The 16,889-nt window shown below is 39.2% G+C and overlaps 2 protein-coding genes across 4 annotated transcripts in view; both read left to right on the top strand.

Annotated features, from left to right (window-relative positions):
* Tent2 (terminal nucleotidyltransferase 2) overlaps positions 1-10,509 on the top strand; it is a 48,221-nt gene extending 37,712 nt beyond the window's left edge. For all 3 annotated transcript variants that reach the window (XM_031360512.1, XM_031360510.1, XM_031360511.1), the window contains exons 12-15: positions 558-694; positions 5,391-5,482; positions 7,816-7,895; positions 9,110-10,509. In XM_031360512.1, the coding sequence (XP_031216372.1) occupies positions 558-694; positions 5,391-5,482; positions 7,816-7,895; positions 9,110-9,184 (384 nt within the window). In that variant the 3' untranslated portion in view covers positions 9,185-10,509. The remainder of the gene's footprint in view (positions 1-557; positions 695-5,390; positions 5,483-7,815; positions 7,896-9,109) is intronic.
* A 1,729-nt stretch (positions 10,510-12,238) lies between these two features.
* Positions 12,239-16,889, top strand: part of Cmya5 (cardiomyopathy associated 5) — a 103,354-nt gene continuing 98,703 nt past the window's right edge. The window contains exon 1 of the mRNA XM_031360509.1: positions 12,239-12,490. Coding sequence (XP_031216369.1) covers positions 12,342-12,490 — 149 coding nt within the window. The 5' untranslated portion in view covers positions 12,239-12,341. The remainder of the gene's footprint in view (positions 12,491-16,889) is intronic.

Below are 16,889 nucleotides of genomic sequence, written 5' to 3'. Positions count from 1 at the left end.
TTCCAAGTTTAGCTTTTTAAGTTTATCACATGGAGCATCCATCTTTCTATTTCCTCTTAAAATACAACAGCAAAATCAAACAGTTTTGAAAGTCTCAAAAAAGAAAAACCAAAAAACCAAAATTATTCATATACTGAAGCTTTTGTGACCTTTGAGAAGAATGTTAAGTGGCAGTTGGAAAGAGCTGTTGCTTTGTGCTTGATATCTCTTTCATACATAAAGTACAACACTTCACCGTCAAAACAATTAAGGAGATATACTTGTAAATGTATGTCATTGAGAATCATGGTATGTATAATAAAATTTGACTCATTTTTGAAATCTTTTGCTACCATAATGATATACTCAAGCCAAACACTAGGTTTTCATATACTTTTCTACCCTGCTCCAGGAACTGATGAGATCTTTAATGAAAAAAAAGAAAAGAAAAGAAAAAAAATCTCTAAATTGCCAGCACAAACAAAGCTTCTGTCTTCAGAGATCTTAGATAAGGCGGGATAAGACTTTTAGTATACATTTTAAATGGCTTTGTGTATTTCCCCTTTTTCTTTCAACAGGAATCTTTTAGTACTTCTGTACAGCTGCACCTTGTTCATCATGCCCCATGTAATGTTCCTCCTTACCTCTCAAAGAATGAATCAAGTCTTGGGGACCTCTTACTGGGCTTTCTTAAATATTATGCTACAGAATTTGAGTAAGTAAAACTTACACATTGTGCTTGTTCTTTTATTTGTAAGTGAATCCTCTAGATTTAGTCAGAAGCTGCATTTGTTAGTTTCAGTGCTATCAGTAGGTTCATTAGGTACAGCATCTAACAGCCAGTAGCAACTAAGATTTCAGTGTCCTATTTGCTAATAAAGCATTCATAGTTTAATTAGTCTTGTTTTAAGATTTTTTTTATATATATGTGTGTATGTCTGGTGTAGGTTTGTACATGTGTGGGTGCAGTGCTCATGGAGTTCTTAAGACAGAGCTAGATCACCTGGAACTAGAGTTTCTTGTATTGTGATCTGCCTAGTATGGGTGCTGAGTCTTGAGCTTGGGTCCTCTTGAAGAATAATATATGATTTGTTCTTACCCTTTGAGCCATTATTTCAGTTTTGATATGCTTGAATTTTGTTTTATTTCATTTGTGATTCTACTTTGTGTTGAGGACTCTTTCTCTAGTAGGGCCTAGGTGGATCTTATGTTTTAGTTTTATATATATGGTATGTAGTTTGAGCATCTGTTTCTAGAAATTTAAAATTTATAGTAAAAAAAAAATATAGCCAAGACAGACTTGGAGTATTTTAAATGTTTGATCTGAATAAATAGCTGTATTAGAATGAAATGCAAATAAAAAATACATCAGGTAGCCATGACGAAAGGGGAGTCATCATTGACAAAAAGTTTAAAACTATGAAACATGAAATTTAAACAGATTTGAAAGGTGTAATGGTTGTTTCTAAATTTACTTTTAATGATGTTGTAATAGGTGTTGTTTATAGTGTTTTCCTAGTGTCCAGTATGTGCTAAGTGATTGCTGTGTGTTTCATTTAATCATTGCAAAAATTTGCCAAGTTTAGGGAATTTGTGTACATAAAACATGCTCATAACAGTACAGCTAAGTTGTGGGAGAATTGGGATTCAAATTGAAGTCATGATTCCAAACACTGTGTGTGTGTGTGTGTGTGTGAGTGTAAGGAGGCCAGGGATTGATTTGGCTATCTTCCTCATTTGTCCTCCACCCTTTTCTTTTGAAAATATTATCTCACTGAACCTTGAGCTCACTGATTTGGCTAGGCTGGCTATCTAGCAATTCTTAGGGACCCTCCTGGCTCTGTTTCTCCAGGGCTCAGGTCACAGGCAGGTGTGCTACCACTTCTGGCTTTAAAACATGTTTTAAATTACATCTACTTATTTATTTCTTTTCTTTTCTTTTCTTTTTTCTTTTTTCTTTTTTTTTCTTTCTTTTTTTTTTTTTTTTTTTTTTGAGACAGTGTTTCTCTGTGTAGCCCTGGCTGTCCTGGAACTCAGAAATCTGCCTGCCTCTGTCTCCCAAGTTCTGGGATTAAAGGCATGTGCCACCACTGCCCCGCTATTAATTTACTTTCTTACTGTATGCTGGGGCTGAGGGGTGCATGTGTGCCCTGGCACATGTAGAGGTCAGAGGACCAACTATAGAGTAAGTTCTCTTGCTCCAACATATGAGCCTTGGGGATAGAATTTGGGTTGTCAAGTGTGGTGGCAGTGTCTTTATCCACTGAGTTATCGATGCTGACCCAGGCCTGACTTTTTACACACTTGCTGGGCATCTGCACTCAGGTGCTCATACTTGGGTGACAGGCACTCTCCTCCATGAGCCATTTCCCTAACCTCACCCCCAAATGTGTAGGTGAGAGGACAGCTTGCGGTAGTTGGTTCTCTTTTTCTACCATGTAGGACCCAAGGATAAAACTCAGGTCCTCAGGCTTGGTGGCAGGTGCCTTTACAAGCCGAGCCATCTTACTAACCCCAAACCCACATTCTTTATTAACAGTACCTATTGTTATATAAGTTAGACATTTGAGAGTGTTAAGAGAAAAGATTCCCAGAAGAAAAATATATTTGTTCTGTGTGTAGGTGCTTTGTTGGACTGGCACCAGAAGCTAGATGGGAAGGCTTTTGTGTTAGTTTACATTAAGAGAAAATAACGTACTGGGTCAAATGATACTAGCTGTGTTGCTAATGGTTGGGAAAAGATTTTAAAACTTCTTCATACCTACTTTTGCCCAGTGTATTTTTATACCAAATAATTTCATATAGTTGACTGTAGGAAGCTCAGCCAAGAATATGGTCAAAGTAATGATTTAGGTACCATTTAACAGAATTCTGGCAATTGCTAAAATGTTCATAAGGATTTCTTCTGAATTTTATTCCGTTAAAGCACCCTCTTTACTTGAAAGACAAAAAAAAAAAAAGAAAAGAAAAACTGTCTGGAAAGGATGTTTGAATATATACAACCATTTAAAAGTTACTGTTTTTTGTTTGTTTGCTTGTTTGTTTGTTTGTTTGTTTTTAAAGCCAGGTATGATAGCACATGTTTGTAGTGACATATTGGTGGAGTCTAAAACAAGAACTGAAGTTGAGGAGTTAAGGGCCAGTCCCAGTGATATAGCTACTCTCTTAAAACAAAATAAAAAGCTGATAAAGATGAGTTAGTAAAAGTTACTGTTGGTTGTGGTACTGCAAGCTAATATGCTAAAAAGGATGAGGCAGGAGGATGATAAGTTTGAGGACAGTCTCCGCTGCAGCTTCTAACATCAGGTATGGTGGGGTATGTATCCCCCATCAGGTATGCATTCCCAATACACACAAGGTGGAGGCTGGAGGATGAGAATTTCAAGGATGTCCTGACTACATAGCAAGATTGAGACTAGGCCAGGTTTTGTAAGACCCTGTCCAAAAAAAAAAAAAAAAAAAAAAAAAAAAAGATCTTGAATAGTATAATATTAAGTTATGCAAATGTACCATTGTAACTGTTTTGTTCAGTATGTAGTGGTTTTTCTCATTGCATTGTTATTTTTAAAGAAAATCTTGGAAACATTTGTAGTAATGGAACAACATCCTTTTTTTGTTTGGAACTGTAGGCAACAATCACTGTTAGATTGTCTTCGCTAGACAATTCACAAGATGTATATATTTTGTTTTATAGATGTGTACACTTAAAACCTTAAATCTCTACACTAGTTGCCTTCTCTATACTCACTCCTGGCCTGGGTTCAAACCCAAGGTATTGCTCATGCCAGGCAAATACTACTAAAGATCATTGGTCCTTGATCTTCGGAGATGAGGTCTCTCAATATCCCAGACTGGCTTTGAATTTGCAGTCTTCCTGCCTCTGCCTTCTGAGTTCTTGGGTTATAGGTACATTCCACCACCCTATGTTCTGCACAGCTCTTGATCAAAGCCATAATAATAATAAAAAAAAAATGCTTAGAGGATACTTCCTAGTGGGCAAACTCACAAACAGCAAATTATTCTTTACATATTTAAAAATGAAAATTTTTCTTCTAGAAACCTTCCATACATGACCTATGATTATGTTCTTAGAGATTTCCTGATACATGGAGCAGGAATTGGTTGAGTGTTGGTGGGTCCCAAGCCATGGTCTTTCTCACCTTGTAGATAGATAGACAAAGGCAAATTCAATTGACAAAAGGTTTCACCTGGGGCCGGGCAGTGGTGGCGCACGCCTTTAATCCCAGCACTTGGGAGGCAGAGGCAGGTGGATTTCTGAGTTCCAGGCCGGCCAGGTCTACAGAGTGAGTTCCAGGACAGCCAGGGCTAAACAGGGAAACCCTGTCTCAAAAGCCAAAAAAAAAAAAAAAAACAGATTTCACCTCATTCTCAAATTTATTTTTATTTATTTTTCTATAAACCAGCTGAATGCTCATATATGTTGGACTGTTCCTTGGAAAAATGAAAAATGCTTTTATTGTAGTAACTTAGAAATATAAATAAATGTCTATAATCTTTAAACACATAAAATTAGTAGATACTGTAGAATGGATATGGTTTATCTTCAAATATGTAGATGAAACTTTCAGAATATTTTCTGTTGGCTGTGGGGTATAGCTTAGTGGTAAACTGCTTGCCTAGGGTTATGAAGTATAGGTACTCTTTCTAACCCTGCATAAAACAGCACTTAGGAGGTAGAGGGTGGAGGATCAGTGTAGACAAAATTGTTTTACTCAAAATATTTTCCTATTAGTGATGTGGGCTATAGCTCAGTAAGCTGCTTGACTAGGGTTTATGAAGCCCTGTTTATGAGGTTCTATTTCCAGCACTGCATAAACTGGCACTTGGGAAGTTGAGGCAGGAGGACCAGAAGTTCAAGGTCCTCTTGGGTAAAAACTTCAAGGTTAGCTTGGGCTACATGACATCCTATCTTAATTAACTAATGCTGCTTCTTATATAAAAACACAAAATCATTATTTTCTTCCTTGCTTTTGCTAGCTGCTTATTTTCAAATTTTCACCCCAAATCCTGATGAAAATTAAGTAATGTTATTAGAAAAAGAAAATTCCATAAGATTACCTCATACCTAATGAAACATTTTTATTGCAGTATTAGTAGTAGGCAGTGTTTATGTGTTTTACTTACTTAAACTTTAAAAAACATTAAAGAATCATTTTTGTACTATTTTCTTTGTTACTAAAAGTATATACAGTATCTAGAATGTACTAAGGAACTAGTTGAACAGTAAAAGAGGCATGCAGAAGCGCACATAGTAACATAAATGGAGAATGGGTGCCGAGGGGTGGAGGAGGCAAGGTTAGTGTTCTGTCAGGCAGTCAGGCCAACTTCCAACTGATGAACAAAAGAGACATTCCGAAAGCAGCCAGTTCTCCTTTGTCCTCTCCCCTCAGCTGGAACACTCAGATGATTTCAGTTCGTGAAGCCAAAGCCATTCCAAGGCCTGATGATATGGAATGGAGAAATAAATACATCTGTGTTGAAGGTAGGCTTCCCCTGACCACTGTCTAGTTACTATTTACCATCATGGAACTACTAACTTCAACTTTTATTTCTGTTAAAGCAATGTATTTATGTTATGAGGTTATTTATATATCTAGCTTTATATTTTTTTAATTTGAAAAGTAAAGTCCCTTAGTGAGAAATGCTACATGTGAATTTGAACATTTTAGTTAGTAAGATTTGAGTAATTCATTCTTCTTCATACTAAATCAACTGAAACTATATGATTTGGGATACATATTACAAAGTTGATATAACTTTAAAGATGATCTGAAGACAATTCTATTTTCTAAAGTGAGTTTACGTGTAGTTAAATATGTTCTTTTAATACAATTTTTTTGACTCAGTGAGAAGCTAATCCCCAGAATCCCTCCAACATGCTAGGCCCTGTCTTGGATCTCCAACACTACTTGTGCTCCTGACAAAAGCAATAAAATTGCTTTCATAAATAAAAGTTGAAGATTCTTTTCAATCTTGAGGTGAAAAAGAATAAAAATGTCAACATTTATAGTAAACATTAGGTTGAGGATATAATAATAATAACAACAATTATCCTCATCATCCAGGGTTTCTCTATATAGCTCTGGCTGTCCCAGAACTTTCTTTGTAGACCAAGCTGGCCTTGAACTCAGAGATCTGCCTATTTCTGCCTCCTGAGTTTTGGAATTAAAGGTGTGCAGTACCAAGAATGTTTTAATCTTTGTTTTTTGCAACATTTTAAAAGGGTGCTTGACCATGGATTTAAATCTCTGGTGTTTAGTTTGCTAATGTTGCATAGTGAGTGTGTATTATTTTAGTTACCTGTATTCTTTTGAAAAGTAAACATTTTTATAAAGTGCTGTCTATATCTGATGTGGTCCAATATAGTTTGGCATATAGCCTTTTTCTACTAGAATCCAAAACACAACAAGAAAAGGTCCCCAGTATGACAATGTGGTGAAGTCTTTAAACATAGCCTTGCTGCAAGACTGCCAACCTAAGGTCTGTCCTCATGGCTGAAGGAGAGAACTGATTTCTTCAAGTTGTCTTCTGACTGTCACATGTCTTCCTTGCCTGAATCTACACACACACACACACACACACACACACACACACATCTGTAAAAACACAAAACAAAGGAATTTTCAGAATTGTGGGCCTGCTTAGATTTTATGAATAAAGTGAACTTTTCCATCATATCTCTTTGCTTTCTTCAGGTTTTCCTCTTAGCTACTTTTCTTTTAAGCAACTTAATTGATTTTTGGCTTTCTTTCCTCCCTTTGAGCCTTAAAACTTGCATAAGCCTTTTAGTTTTTTAAAAAAAAACTTTACTTGATCTGTATGTCCTGTCTACCTACCTGTATATGGCCTCTTCTGTTGTGTATGTGGGTGAAGGTGCATGGGTTAGGAGTGTAGACACAGAAGACAGCATATATTGGGCACACACATAAGAACTTTGTTTTCTCCTATCTATCTGCTTGCATTTTTTCCTCTTCATTGCCAGATGCCTCATGGAAGTTTTCCTCACCAAGTTTCTCTGTAAACATCCATTCTCACCATGACATCTGCGCTGTCTTTCATTCTCTGTAGCATTGAACTTCTACTCCAGTGGTTCTCCACTTGGCACTTGTGACCCCTTTGGGTATTGCTTAAGACCATCAGAAAACACAGATACTTACATCATGATTCAACAGTAATGTAAAGAAATTTGCATTATAATGAAATCTACATAAAAGTCATGAAAATAATTTGATGGTTGGAGGTCACCACAATATGAGGAACTGAATTAAAGTTGTAGCATTAGGAAGGTTGAGAACCACTGCTCTACTCAAAGGTTCCTGACTTTTTCCCTCCTGAACAAGATCAGCTTTTAAATTAAAACTGAGTTTAAGCTTACTCCTGTAACATCTGGCTCTGTTGCCCCTCTCTTAGATGGAGTACTTGAGTCTTTTGACAACTTTGGATTCTCCCACAGATGGCCCTTCTCCATTCAGTTGTTCTTCTGCTTATTCTAGTCATTCTTCTGACATGAATTACATCTATCTTATCAGACAGCTCACAGGTAGATCAGATTTGTATGTGTGTGTACATACACATCTAGTAAAAATACTACACTAAGCCGTATAAACTTGCTGTTTTTACAAATCAAAGGCTATGGCATACTGGGAATTTCAGATCATTGGACCTAATCTAAATATGTTCTTGGACTGTTGTTTATTATTCATGTTTGAACTCTTACCTAGCATATATGAGGTCCTAGATTTGATCCCCAGTTCATTTTAGAAAAAAATGAACCCTATTGTGCTAATTTTTCCACATATGCATTTCATGACGCAGAACCTTTTGATGGAACTAATACCGCCAGAGCGGTGCATGAGAAGCAGAAATTTGATATGATCAAGGATCAATTTTTAAAGGTAAGCAGTGTACCATGTTGATTCTAAACATGTTAGTGGACTAGTGTGCTTTAAAATGAAAAGAATAAAGTTATGAAAAAAAAATCACTAATGTGACAGAAAAAACTTGTGACTTGAATTTAGATAAAATTTCCTCCAGAGAAATCTCTTATTTTTTCTTTATGAGTTTCACTTTTGTGGAAACAACATTTTTAATTAATGGGGAGCTTATTAAATTCACAAATGATTGAATAATGGACGATCAGTGGACTCAGTGGATACTTTTAAAATTTCAGGGCATTTATTATAGAGAAAGGATTTGATATGCCCTTTTCCTTTTCTGCTACTCCCACCATGGCATTTTATCTTAAGCATGTTTTGCAAGTTTAAAAGATGTATGCATATGTTTGTGTCCATAATATTCATTGGCAGTTTTGCCCAATGAGGTACCTGTTTCCAGTGAATGGCAGTGTGAAAATGCGTTGACAGAAAGACATCTGTAAGAACTAGGAGTAGAGGCTTCATAAGAGAAAAAAAAATCAGAAAATGGGGATGGTAGAGATACTGTTTTCATTGTTTGGATACTTTGATGTAATTAAAAGGCAAGTAGTGTGTTGCAAGTTCTCTTCAAATTAGGCCTTGCCTTACATCAAGCAAAGCGGAGTGTTGTTTTTCTTATTGCTCACTTGTTCTTGGTAGTGAGCTTCTTTTAGATTATTTAGCTGTAAACCCAACACTTTTAGTTACTTGAGCAACTAATGTGTTCATAAAATAGTGACCTGGAGTTTTGGCATATGAATGAGAGTTGCAGTCTTTTCTTAGGAACTCTTTCACTATTTTTCAGGGCAAATACAAAGTTTTACATCTACTCTTACCTTCATAAAAATACTGTTTTCAATCATAAAAGCTAGAAAACAAACTTATTTTCCCCTCTTAAATTCAAATTGAGTACTTTGCTATTTTAGATGAAATAATTTAATCTTTAAGTAATGTTATTGTCACATATCTTTTTGTGTACCTGTGTGCCCATTTAAAAAAAATAGAATATTAAAGAATATTAAATAATTGTTTCTTTTTTGGGAAATAATTACCTTGGGAAATAAAAATAAGAAACATAATCTAAATTTCTACTTAGATAGAATCACCACTAATATTCTTTTAATTCTTTGAATTCAGTCTTTGGCTCTGTGTTTAGTTTGTGTTCTAAGATTGATTTTTTTTTTTCCCTTTCCTAGTCATGGCAAAGATTGAAAAATAAGAGAGATCTGAACAGTGTTCTACCTTTGAGAGCTGCTACCCTGAAAAGATAACTGGTCTCTAGTTCTTAAATTCTTCCAAGAAATAAAGAACAACAGATATATCACAATCCATTTTGTTTACCTCCATCATGGCTTATTTTTAATGTTCTTGTTTCCATGTTTTATTTTTAAAAGGACATACTTATATAAAGATTGCATATTTTATTATGACATTTCCTAATAAACTCTTTGATTTAAAAATGTATTTTTGAAAATGTTTACATCGATGATTAGTAGTATTATGGCATGACTTTTCAGCATAAAATATATTTTGAGAAATTACCTGAACTAATAAGGTTTTGATATATTATTCTCAATTACTTGTACCACATGCTTATACTGAAGAACTATGGAATTTTGCAAAGGATCTAAGTACTTAGTGTAACTGACAGTAGACAGTACTCTAGCTCAGTTCTCGTCAAGTAAAGATTCAAGTCAGTTACTCAGTTACTTGAAGCAAATGAAACCTTTGACTCAGTGAAGTCACTGTGGAGTCTTGAAATACTGGACAATTGCCTTAAGTCTTCACTTGACTCCCTGGGACAGACAGACTGAGGTGTGTCGATATTAGTGTGTTGATTAGCACTTCACACCGTACTTTGAGAGACTCTGGAGGTTGCTTTAGATTTTGTGTTGAAACAATACATTTTGCACTGTTGTAACAGGAACACTAACAACAGTTAGTGACTTGTTTATGGACAATTTGAAAGTCTCTGACTAAATATTTTGGAAAAAATGGAGTTTCTTATGCTTTCTGATAGCACAGTGAACTGTGCAGTGTTGCTTCACCTCCGTTTTCCTTGTTTTATTTTCCTCACGATAGGAAACAGCAGAAAACTGAAACATCAGAGTTAAGATTATACCCTATTTGTAGAATCAGATTTCTGTGGATTATAATCCAAACTGGAATTTTTAGGCAGTAAGCCACTACAAAGTGTTTTAGATAAGACAATAAAGTTATAAATAAAAGTTTAATGTTTATACAAAAAATCTTTTTTAGTATTTCTTTTCCACATGAAAGTAGTAGTTCAGATACAAGCTATGCTGTTTAATAAGATTGTTTTTAGTTTATGTAAATACTTGTAAATTGGTCAGTACCTGTATTGTACATTTAAATATAAAAATAATCTTGAAGGCAGTTTTAACTTTTTCAAAAATTGCAAACTTCTTGTAGGCCTACAGTGGTACAGTTTGTACCACTAAACTATTTTTTGCAGACCAATTAAAAAACTAAAACTTTTACTTTGTTTGACTTACAAAGGGTGCATATTTTCTTTTTTCTTTTTAAGTTTAAATTTTTGTATGCTGTCAAATGGAATAAAGTTTATATCTGGAAATTGTTGAGGTGTTATTTTTCTGTGAAAGTTGTTTTTGTAATGAGATTGAGGCTGTAATTATCTTAACTGATCTGAACCTAATTGTGCTTGATTGTTTAATATACAGAGTCCTTGGGATGAAGTTCATCTGTGGCTAGCCTGTGAACCACATTATTTATGTGGCATAATTAGGAATAGAGCTTTTTATATGGGCCAGTTTTTTAGACTACTGATCTGTAGTACGTTTGATGCAGTAAAAAAATTTTATATATGATTTTTTTTCTTGGCAATTTTCCTAAGATTTACTTCACATTGTGCAGCGCTTTCTCAGAATGTATTGAGTATGACAGTTCAGTGTGACCCCAGGTAATGTTTGTCAGTCACCGTCCCTTGGGGACGGATGTTCTCTGGAGCAGTATGGCATTTAATAACGCCTCAGACTTTGTCCTAGTGTGGGCTCTGGCATTGCCATCATATTCTGTTTTCAGTGGCCCTACTCTCCAGTCAGCTGATTTGTTGTAACAAATAGACCAAAAGGCTAAGAAATCTGCATCCTGGAATTAATGAGCCAGCACTTAAGATCATATACTCACGCAGTCCAGCTGTATCAGCTAAGCGGGCTGTTCATATATGAAACAGGTTTTATTTTTTAAACTTATTTTCAGTGTTGGGGATTGAACACAGCTGGTGTCTGCTAGAAACGTGCTCCACCCCTTGAGCTATCTCCCCAGCTGGAGACTTAAATTCTTTTCAATTTCAAGTGAATGCTACATTTTTTGTTTGTATGTGCTCTTAAAATATTAAACGTGTGGACTCTGTAAGTCTAAATTTTGAGTTAGTCTGAAATAGGGTCTTAGCAAAATCGGTGGGTCCTCGGACCCAATGTACAGCATACAAGCTGATGTAACTGGAGAATAATACCCTTATTTCCCATCTCGTTTAACAACTGTAAGTAGAATCTGCGATGATTAAAATAAAGGTTTGGAGATCTAGCTGAACCGTCTTCCTAACTGTTGTACTAAACAGGTCTCAGCCTTTTCAGAAACATTCATTAGCTTATAAGAACTAGGTACTGTGATAAAGAGAAACAGTCTACCGAGTATCAACATATTGAAAAGACTGCTTTGAGTTCCTGGAGAGGAGCAGTGAGTTCAAACCTGGACATTTCAGAGAAAGGTGGTGATCTCAAGTAAAGTGAACAGGTGGGCCTTTCAGGCAGAAAGAATTCATTTGATACAGTGTAAATACCTGATTTCTAAAAGTGGATTAGTCAGGATTTGATCTCTAGGAGGATCTTGGGCTTTAGTCCTAGAGCAGTGGTTGAGAGGTTAAGCACTGGATTTACTTGATCCAATGAGATCTTAGTCCCCCTCGGGCGCTGCTAGTTTGTTTCCACTGTCACTGTACTAGCAGTGGGGCTTTAAGCTATCTGCACCATAAGATAATTCTTTGGAAGAAGGGAAACAAGACCCTGGCCGAGTGCTGCCTCATTTGGCAAGAAGCATCCCGCAGCTCAGCTAGAGGTGTAAGGGCCAGCAGGTCACTAGATAGAAGGCTGGGCTGGTGGGTCGTTTTGAAGCTCAACACTGCTCTCTGCCCAGGCCACAAAGGCCGCCGAAGATCTGCCAAAATGGGCGGGGAAATTGGCAGGCGACGGGAACCAGGGGAAGCTGATCCCGGGCCGCAGAAGCTCCGTGGCGAAACTTTCTTGACGCCTTCTATTTAAAGGCTTGGGGCGCCCCCGCCCCGCGCGCCGGGAACCTAAGCAGCCGCGCGGGCCCTGGCAAAGTGCAGTCAGACGGAGAACACCGGGCGAGGCGTGGGCAGCTCCGACTCCGGCCAGGACAGGCGCGATGGCGAGCGGCGACAGCGGACTCGCAGCCCAGGGTTTCCTTGGATGGGGTGCAGAGGAAGAGGTGGCCCAGGAGCTGGAGACGGAGGAGGAGTCGGAGGGCGAGGGGGAGGAGACGGCGGCCGAGTCGGAGGAGGAGCCCGACGCCAGGTAGCCTGAACCGGTACCGCTCCGGCCTAGCAAAGCTGTCCACGCCACAGGTGTCCCGCCGGGCCGCTGGCCGCCCCCAACCCCCACCCCCAGCCTTTTCCTTTCACATTCCAACCCCAGGAGTTCATTTCCCCGGAGCCAAGCACTCTGTCTGGGGCGCGCCGCCTTCTTTAAAAACTTGAAGGTTGGAAGGTTCTTGCTGTCAGCAGGAGTGACAGGTCCGCCTGCAGCAAAGTTCACAGTCGGCTCCCACCCCCTCCCCCGCCCCCGTCTCCCAGCTCCTTGTGACTTGCTCGTTTATTCTTGGAGACTTACTTGGGGTTCTGCCTAACCGCAAAACAGTGCTGGGATACTTGCTTCTGGCTTCCCGCCCTGGATCAATCTTGCCTGCCTGAGCTTGGGGAAGGGTCCGGAGTCAGAGAAAGCTCTGTCCATTACCTTCAAAGGTATGGCAGCCTCCTAGAGTTCTAGAGCTGGTTTGCTGTATCAAAACTATTTTGGTGCAAACATCCCATACATTCCTTAGCGGAAAAAATCATGAGGGCCAGGTGTGGATGGCCTGCCCTTGCGATTCCAATAAAAGAAAGATAGAAGCAGGCAGACTGTGATTTCGAGGCCAGCTGGGCTCTCCTGGGTGATGTTTCAGCAACTTATGTCCTAAAAGTCGTTCTGGTCCTAAATATCGATCAATAAGGCGAGTGAGATTAAGTGATACTATAAACGTGTGTGTGTGTGTGTGTGTGTGTGTGTGTGTGTGTGTGCGCGCGTGTGTGTTAGGATTCTCCACTTTGTCCCTTTTCATCCAGCCCTAAAATGAGAATAGTAGTATGGATGTTTTGTTTCATCCTAAGCATGTATCAATCAATGGTATCTCTTCCTGGGTATTCCTATCAGAAGGTTTTGGGGGTGGCAAGTGAAGGTTTATCATTTCAGAATGCCCAACCAAGGCCAGAATTGCTCAAATTGGAGTAGCCCAAGAGTGGCATTGAAGGCTCCGCTGGTAAGGTGCTTGCCTTGGGAGCACAAGGACCTGAGCTTAATCTCCAGTTTCTATGAAGTACTGATGAAAAGCCCAGCATGGTGGCTTGTGCTTGTCATCTCTGTTAGGGAGATGGAAACAGACAGAATCCCTGTGGCTCACTGTCTTGTCAGCCTCACCTGTTTAGTAAGTTCCAGGCTGGTGGTGATGGCTCTTTCTTTTTTAAGGTAAATTGTACCTGAGGAATAGGTCTCCATATGCATATACATGTAGTCCCATGTGCACACATAGGGTACCACCAAGTACAGAAAACCATCAGTTGGAAATCTCGAAGCATTATTTTCAATTTTGTTGTTGTTGTTTGAGACAGGGTTTCTCTGTGTAGCCCTGGCTGTCCTGGAACTCACTCTGTAGACCAGGCTGGCCTCGAACTCAGAAATCCGCCTGCCTCTGCCTCCCAAGGGCTGGGATTAAAGGTGTGCGCCACCAGTGTGTGGCTATTATTTACATTCTTAACAAGCAACTACCAAGAAGGAATCAAGATCTACCCTCAAGAACTTTGACGGGAAAGATAGAAATTATGAGTATCTGACTATGCTAAGGAAGACGTTATGCTAAAGACTTTGAGTGGAGAATATAAACACTGTACTGTGTAAGGTCAGAATGAGGGTAGAACATCTAGAATCAGGGAGTAGTGTGGCTCCAGACTGGATAGCATGGAAAGCCATCCATGTTTGAGCTAGACGGTAAGTGACTCAGTAGGACTTGAGAGCACAGACTATAGGCAGATAGCGAAGTTGAATGTCAGAAGAGAGTCTATGGAGAGGCAGCACAAAGACAGCAATGGACCATGATAGGGGGTTAGGAAGGCTCTGGTAGCTGTAATTACATACAGCTCCCACAGCCCACTGTGGTCAGGAATCGACCCACTTCATTGTGTGTGAGATTAGAAACACGGTTGAAGTTCCACATTCCTCTGCAAATGGGAGTGAGGATATGGAATAGGTTCTAATGCATAGAAGGTAAGAGTCACGGGTCAGCTTTCCTTGGACTCTGACACAGAAGTTGTACACTCAGAAAACAGCCTTGTTGTGCCAGGCACAGTACCAAGCATTTGCCTGCGTTACCTCATGTTAAACCCTCCAGCAGGATGACAAGACCATTGTCCTGTTCTGGAGGGAAAAACTCCATTCAAAATGGAGCCTCATACCATTCAAAAAGGATAAAAACCAAGGGCCTGTAAGATGTGGTGTGAGCCAGTGTGTGTATGCAGCAAGGTCAGAGGCTTCCACCATTCCTTGTCTTAAGTGAGGGTCCTTCCTTACTCTGGGGCAGCATTTCTCAACTTGTGGGTCAAACGACCCTTTCACAGGGCACCTAAGACTGTCAGAAAACACAAATATTCATATTATGATTCGTAACAGTGGCAAAATTACAGTTAGGAAGTAGCAATGAAAATTTTATGGTTGGTGGGTCACCACAATGTGAGGAACAGTATTAAAGGGTCACAGAGTTAAGGAAGGTTGAGAGCTACTGCACTAGGGGAGCAATCCACCCCGCTTTTACTTTGAGAAGTTTCTAGAGAAAGAACACAGAGCTTAGGTAGGTTTTCTGAAAGGCCAGAAACGATCCTTACAAGCTCAGTGTGTGTGTGTGTGTGTGTGTGTGTGTGTGTGTGTGTGTGTGTGTGTGTGTATAGAAGCCAGAGGTCAATGTTGCTTTTCTGGCTCACTCTCTACCTTACGTTTTGAGACGGGGCCTCTCACTGAACCTGGAGCCCACTTGTTTAGCTATGCTGCCTGGCCAATGAGCTCCAGAGATCCACTTGCCTCTGCTAGAGTTACAGATGGCATTGCTGTGACCAGCTTTTACGTGGAGGCTAGGGATCTAAAGTGGGGCACTCTTACTTAAGCAGCTGGCACTTTATCAACAGAGCCATCTCCCAAGCATTATAAATTAACTTTTGAAATTGAGAAGCATATACAAGTTTAAAAGTAGAAGTAGTAACAGAAGTGGATGTACGTTTATTTGATATGATCTTACTACACTGCAATATGATCATAAAATAATATAAAATGATGTACTGATTAAAACTTTGTTAACTTGACACAAGGTAAGATCATTTAGGAAGAGGGAAACTCAGTTCAGAAAACATCTCCCTCAGACTGGTCTATAGCAGATTTGCTTGATTGATGATTCCTGAGGAATGGCAAGGTGGTATGACTATATGAAAGCAGGTCAAGCGAGCCATGGAGAGCAAGCTATCCACTTGGCAGCACTCTCTGGTCTCTCTTAGTTCCTACCTCCAGGTTCCTGCTTGAGTCTTGCTCTGCCCTCCCTCAATGGAGGGTGATTAGTAAGCTTTTCTCCCCAGGCTGATTTTGGTCATGGTGTTTATCACAGCAATAGAAAGCAAACGAGAACAGATGTCAGACATAAGATAAAATAGACTAGAAAAAAAGCTTAAGGGATTTTTAACAAGGTTGATGGTGTTTATTTCTGAGTGAAAAGATAATGATCAAGTAGAACTCTGCACTCAGGTTGTTTTCAGTGAATGCATATGTGGAATCTCCTACCTTTATGATCAACAAAAATATTCCTTCTAGTGATAAAAATGCTGCTAGAGTTCAGAGAGCTCATCCTCATCATTAAAGGGACCAATTCTTTCCCTGGCTGCTGTTTGCTGTCATATGCTAGGCAAGTGGGCTCTACCAGTGGGCTCTGCTGCTGACCCCAGGGCAGTGTTGGTGCCTAGTGATTAGCTGTCAAAAGGATTAAATAAACAGAGAATGTGTGAGGGCAAACCCGACTCTCAAGAGCTCCCAGTGAATTTTAGTTTCTTAACAGCTCTCAGGTAGGTCATTACCAGAAGCAAAACCCCACCTCCGCCTGCTGTTCATTAGTGAGGGGAAAGAGATGGTACCAGCTCTCAGCAGAGAAGTGGTTGGTTCCGTTCCAGTTGAGCTCTTCTGTGCTTATGCAGTGGATATTTGTGGAGAGCCAGGGATTGTGACACCTGCTACAGACAAAGGAATCAAGAATTTACTACTGTCCCCAAGGAACTCATACTCTGTGTAAAGTGACAGAAAACCACAATTATGTTATTCACTCTCAGAAGGACTGAAGGGAAGGTTCTATATGAAGCACCTCAAAAAGTGTGGAGCAAATACTAGGCTCCAACCCAACAAGAAGGGCATGAGAAGCTACACCCCTGGAAGGGGATTTGGGATCAAAATGACATGTCCCAGAAGGCTTAGTACTTCATGCATATGAAAAGAAAGTTGTGTTGCTAAAATTTTACCTAACATCATCTACCAAAGCAGATCCATAAAACCTCCAGGTTTTAGAGCCAGGAGAGGCCATCAGAACATCTATGGGCAGCCAATCATGTTATAGACTCAGAATCGTAGTGCCAAGACA

Source organism: Mastomys coucha, unplaced genomic scaffold, assembly GCF_008632895.1.
Source record: "Mastomys coucha isolate ucsf_1 unplaced genomic scaffold, UCSF_Mcou_1 pScaffold8, whole genome shotgun sequence".
NCBI classification, from domain to species: Eukaryota; Metazoa; Chordata; class Mammalia; order Rodentia; family Muridae; genus Mastomys; species Mastomys coucha.
The sequence above is the reverse complement of the archived record's forward strand: the minus strand, read 5'-3'. Positions and strand labels throughout refer to the sequence as shown.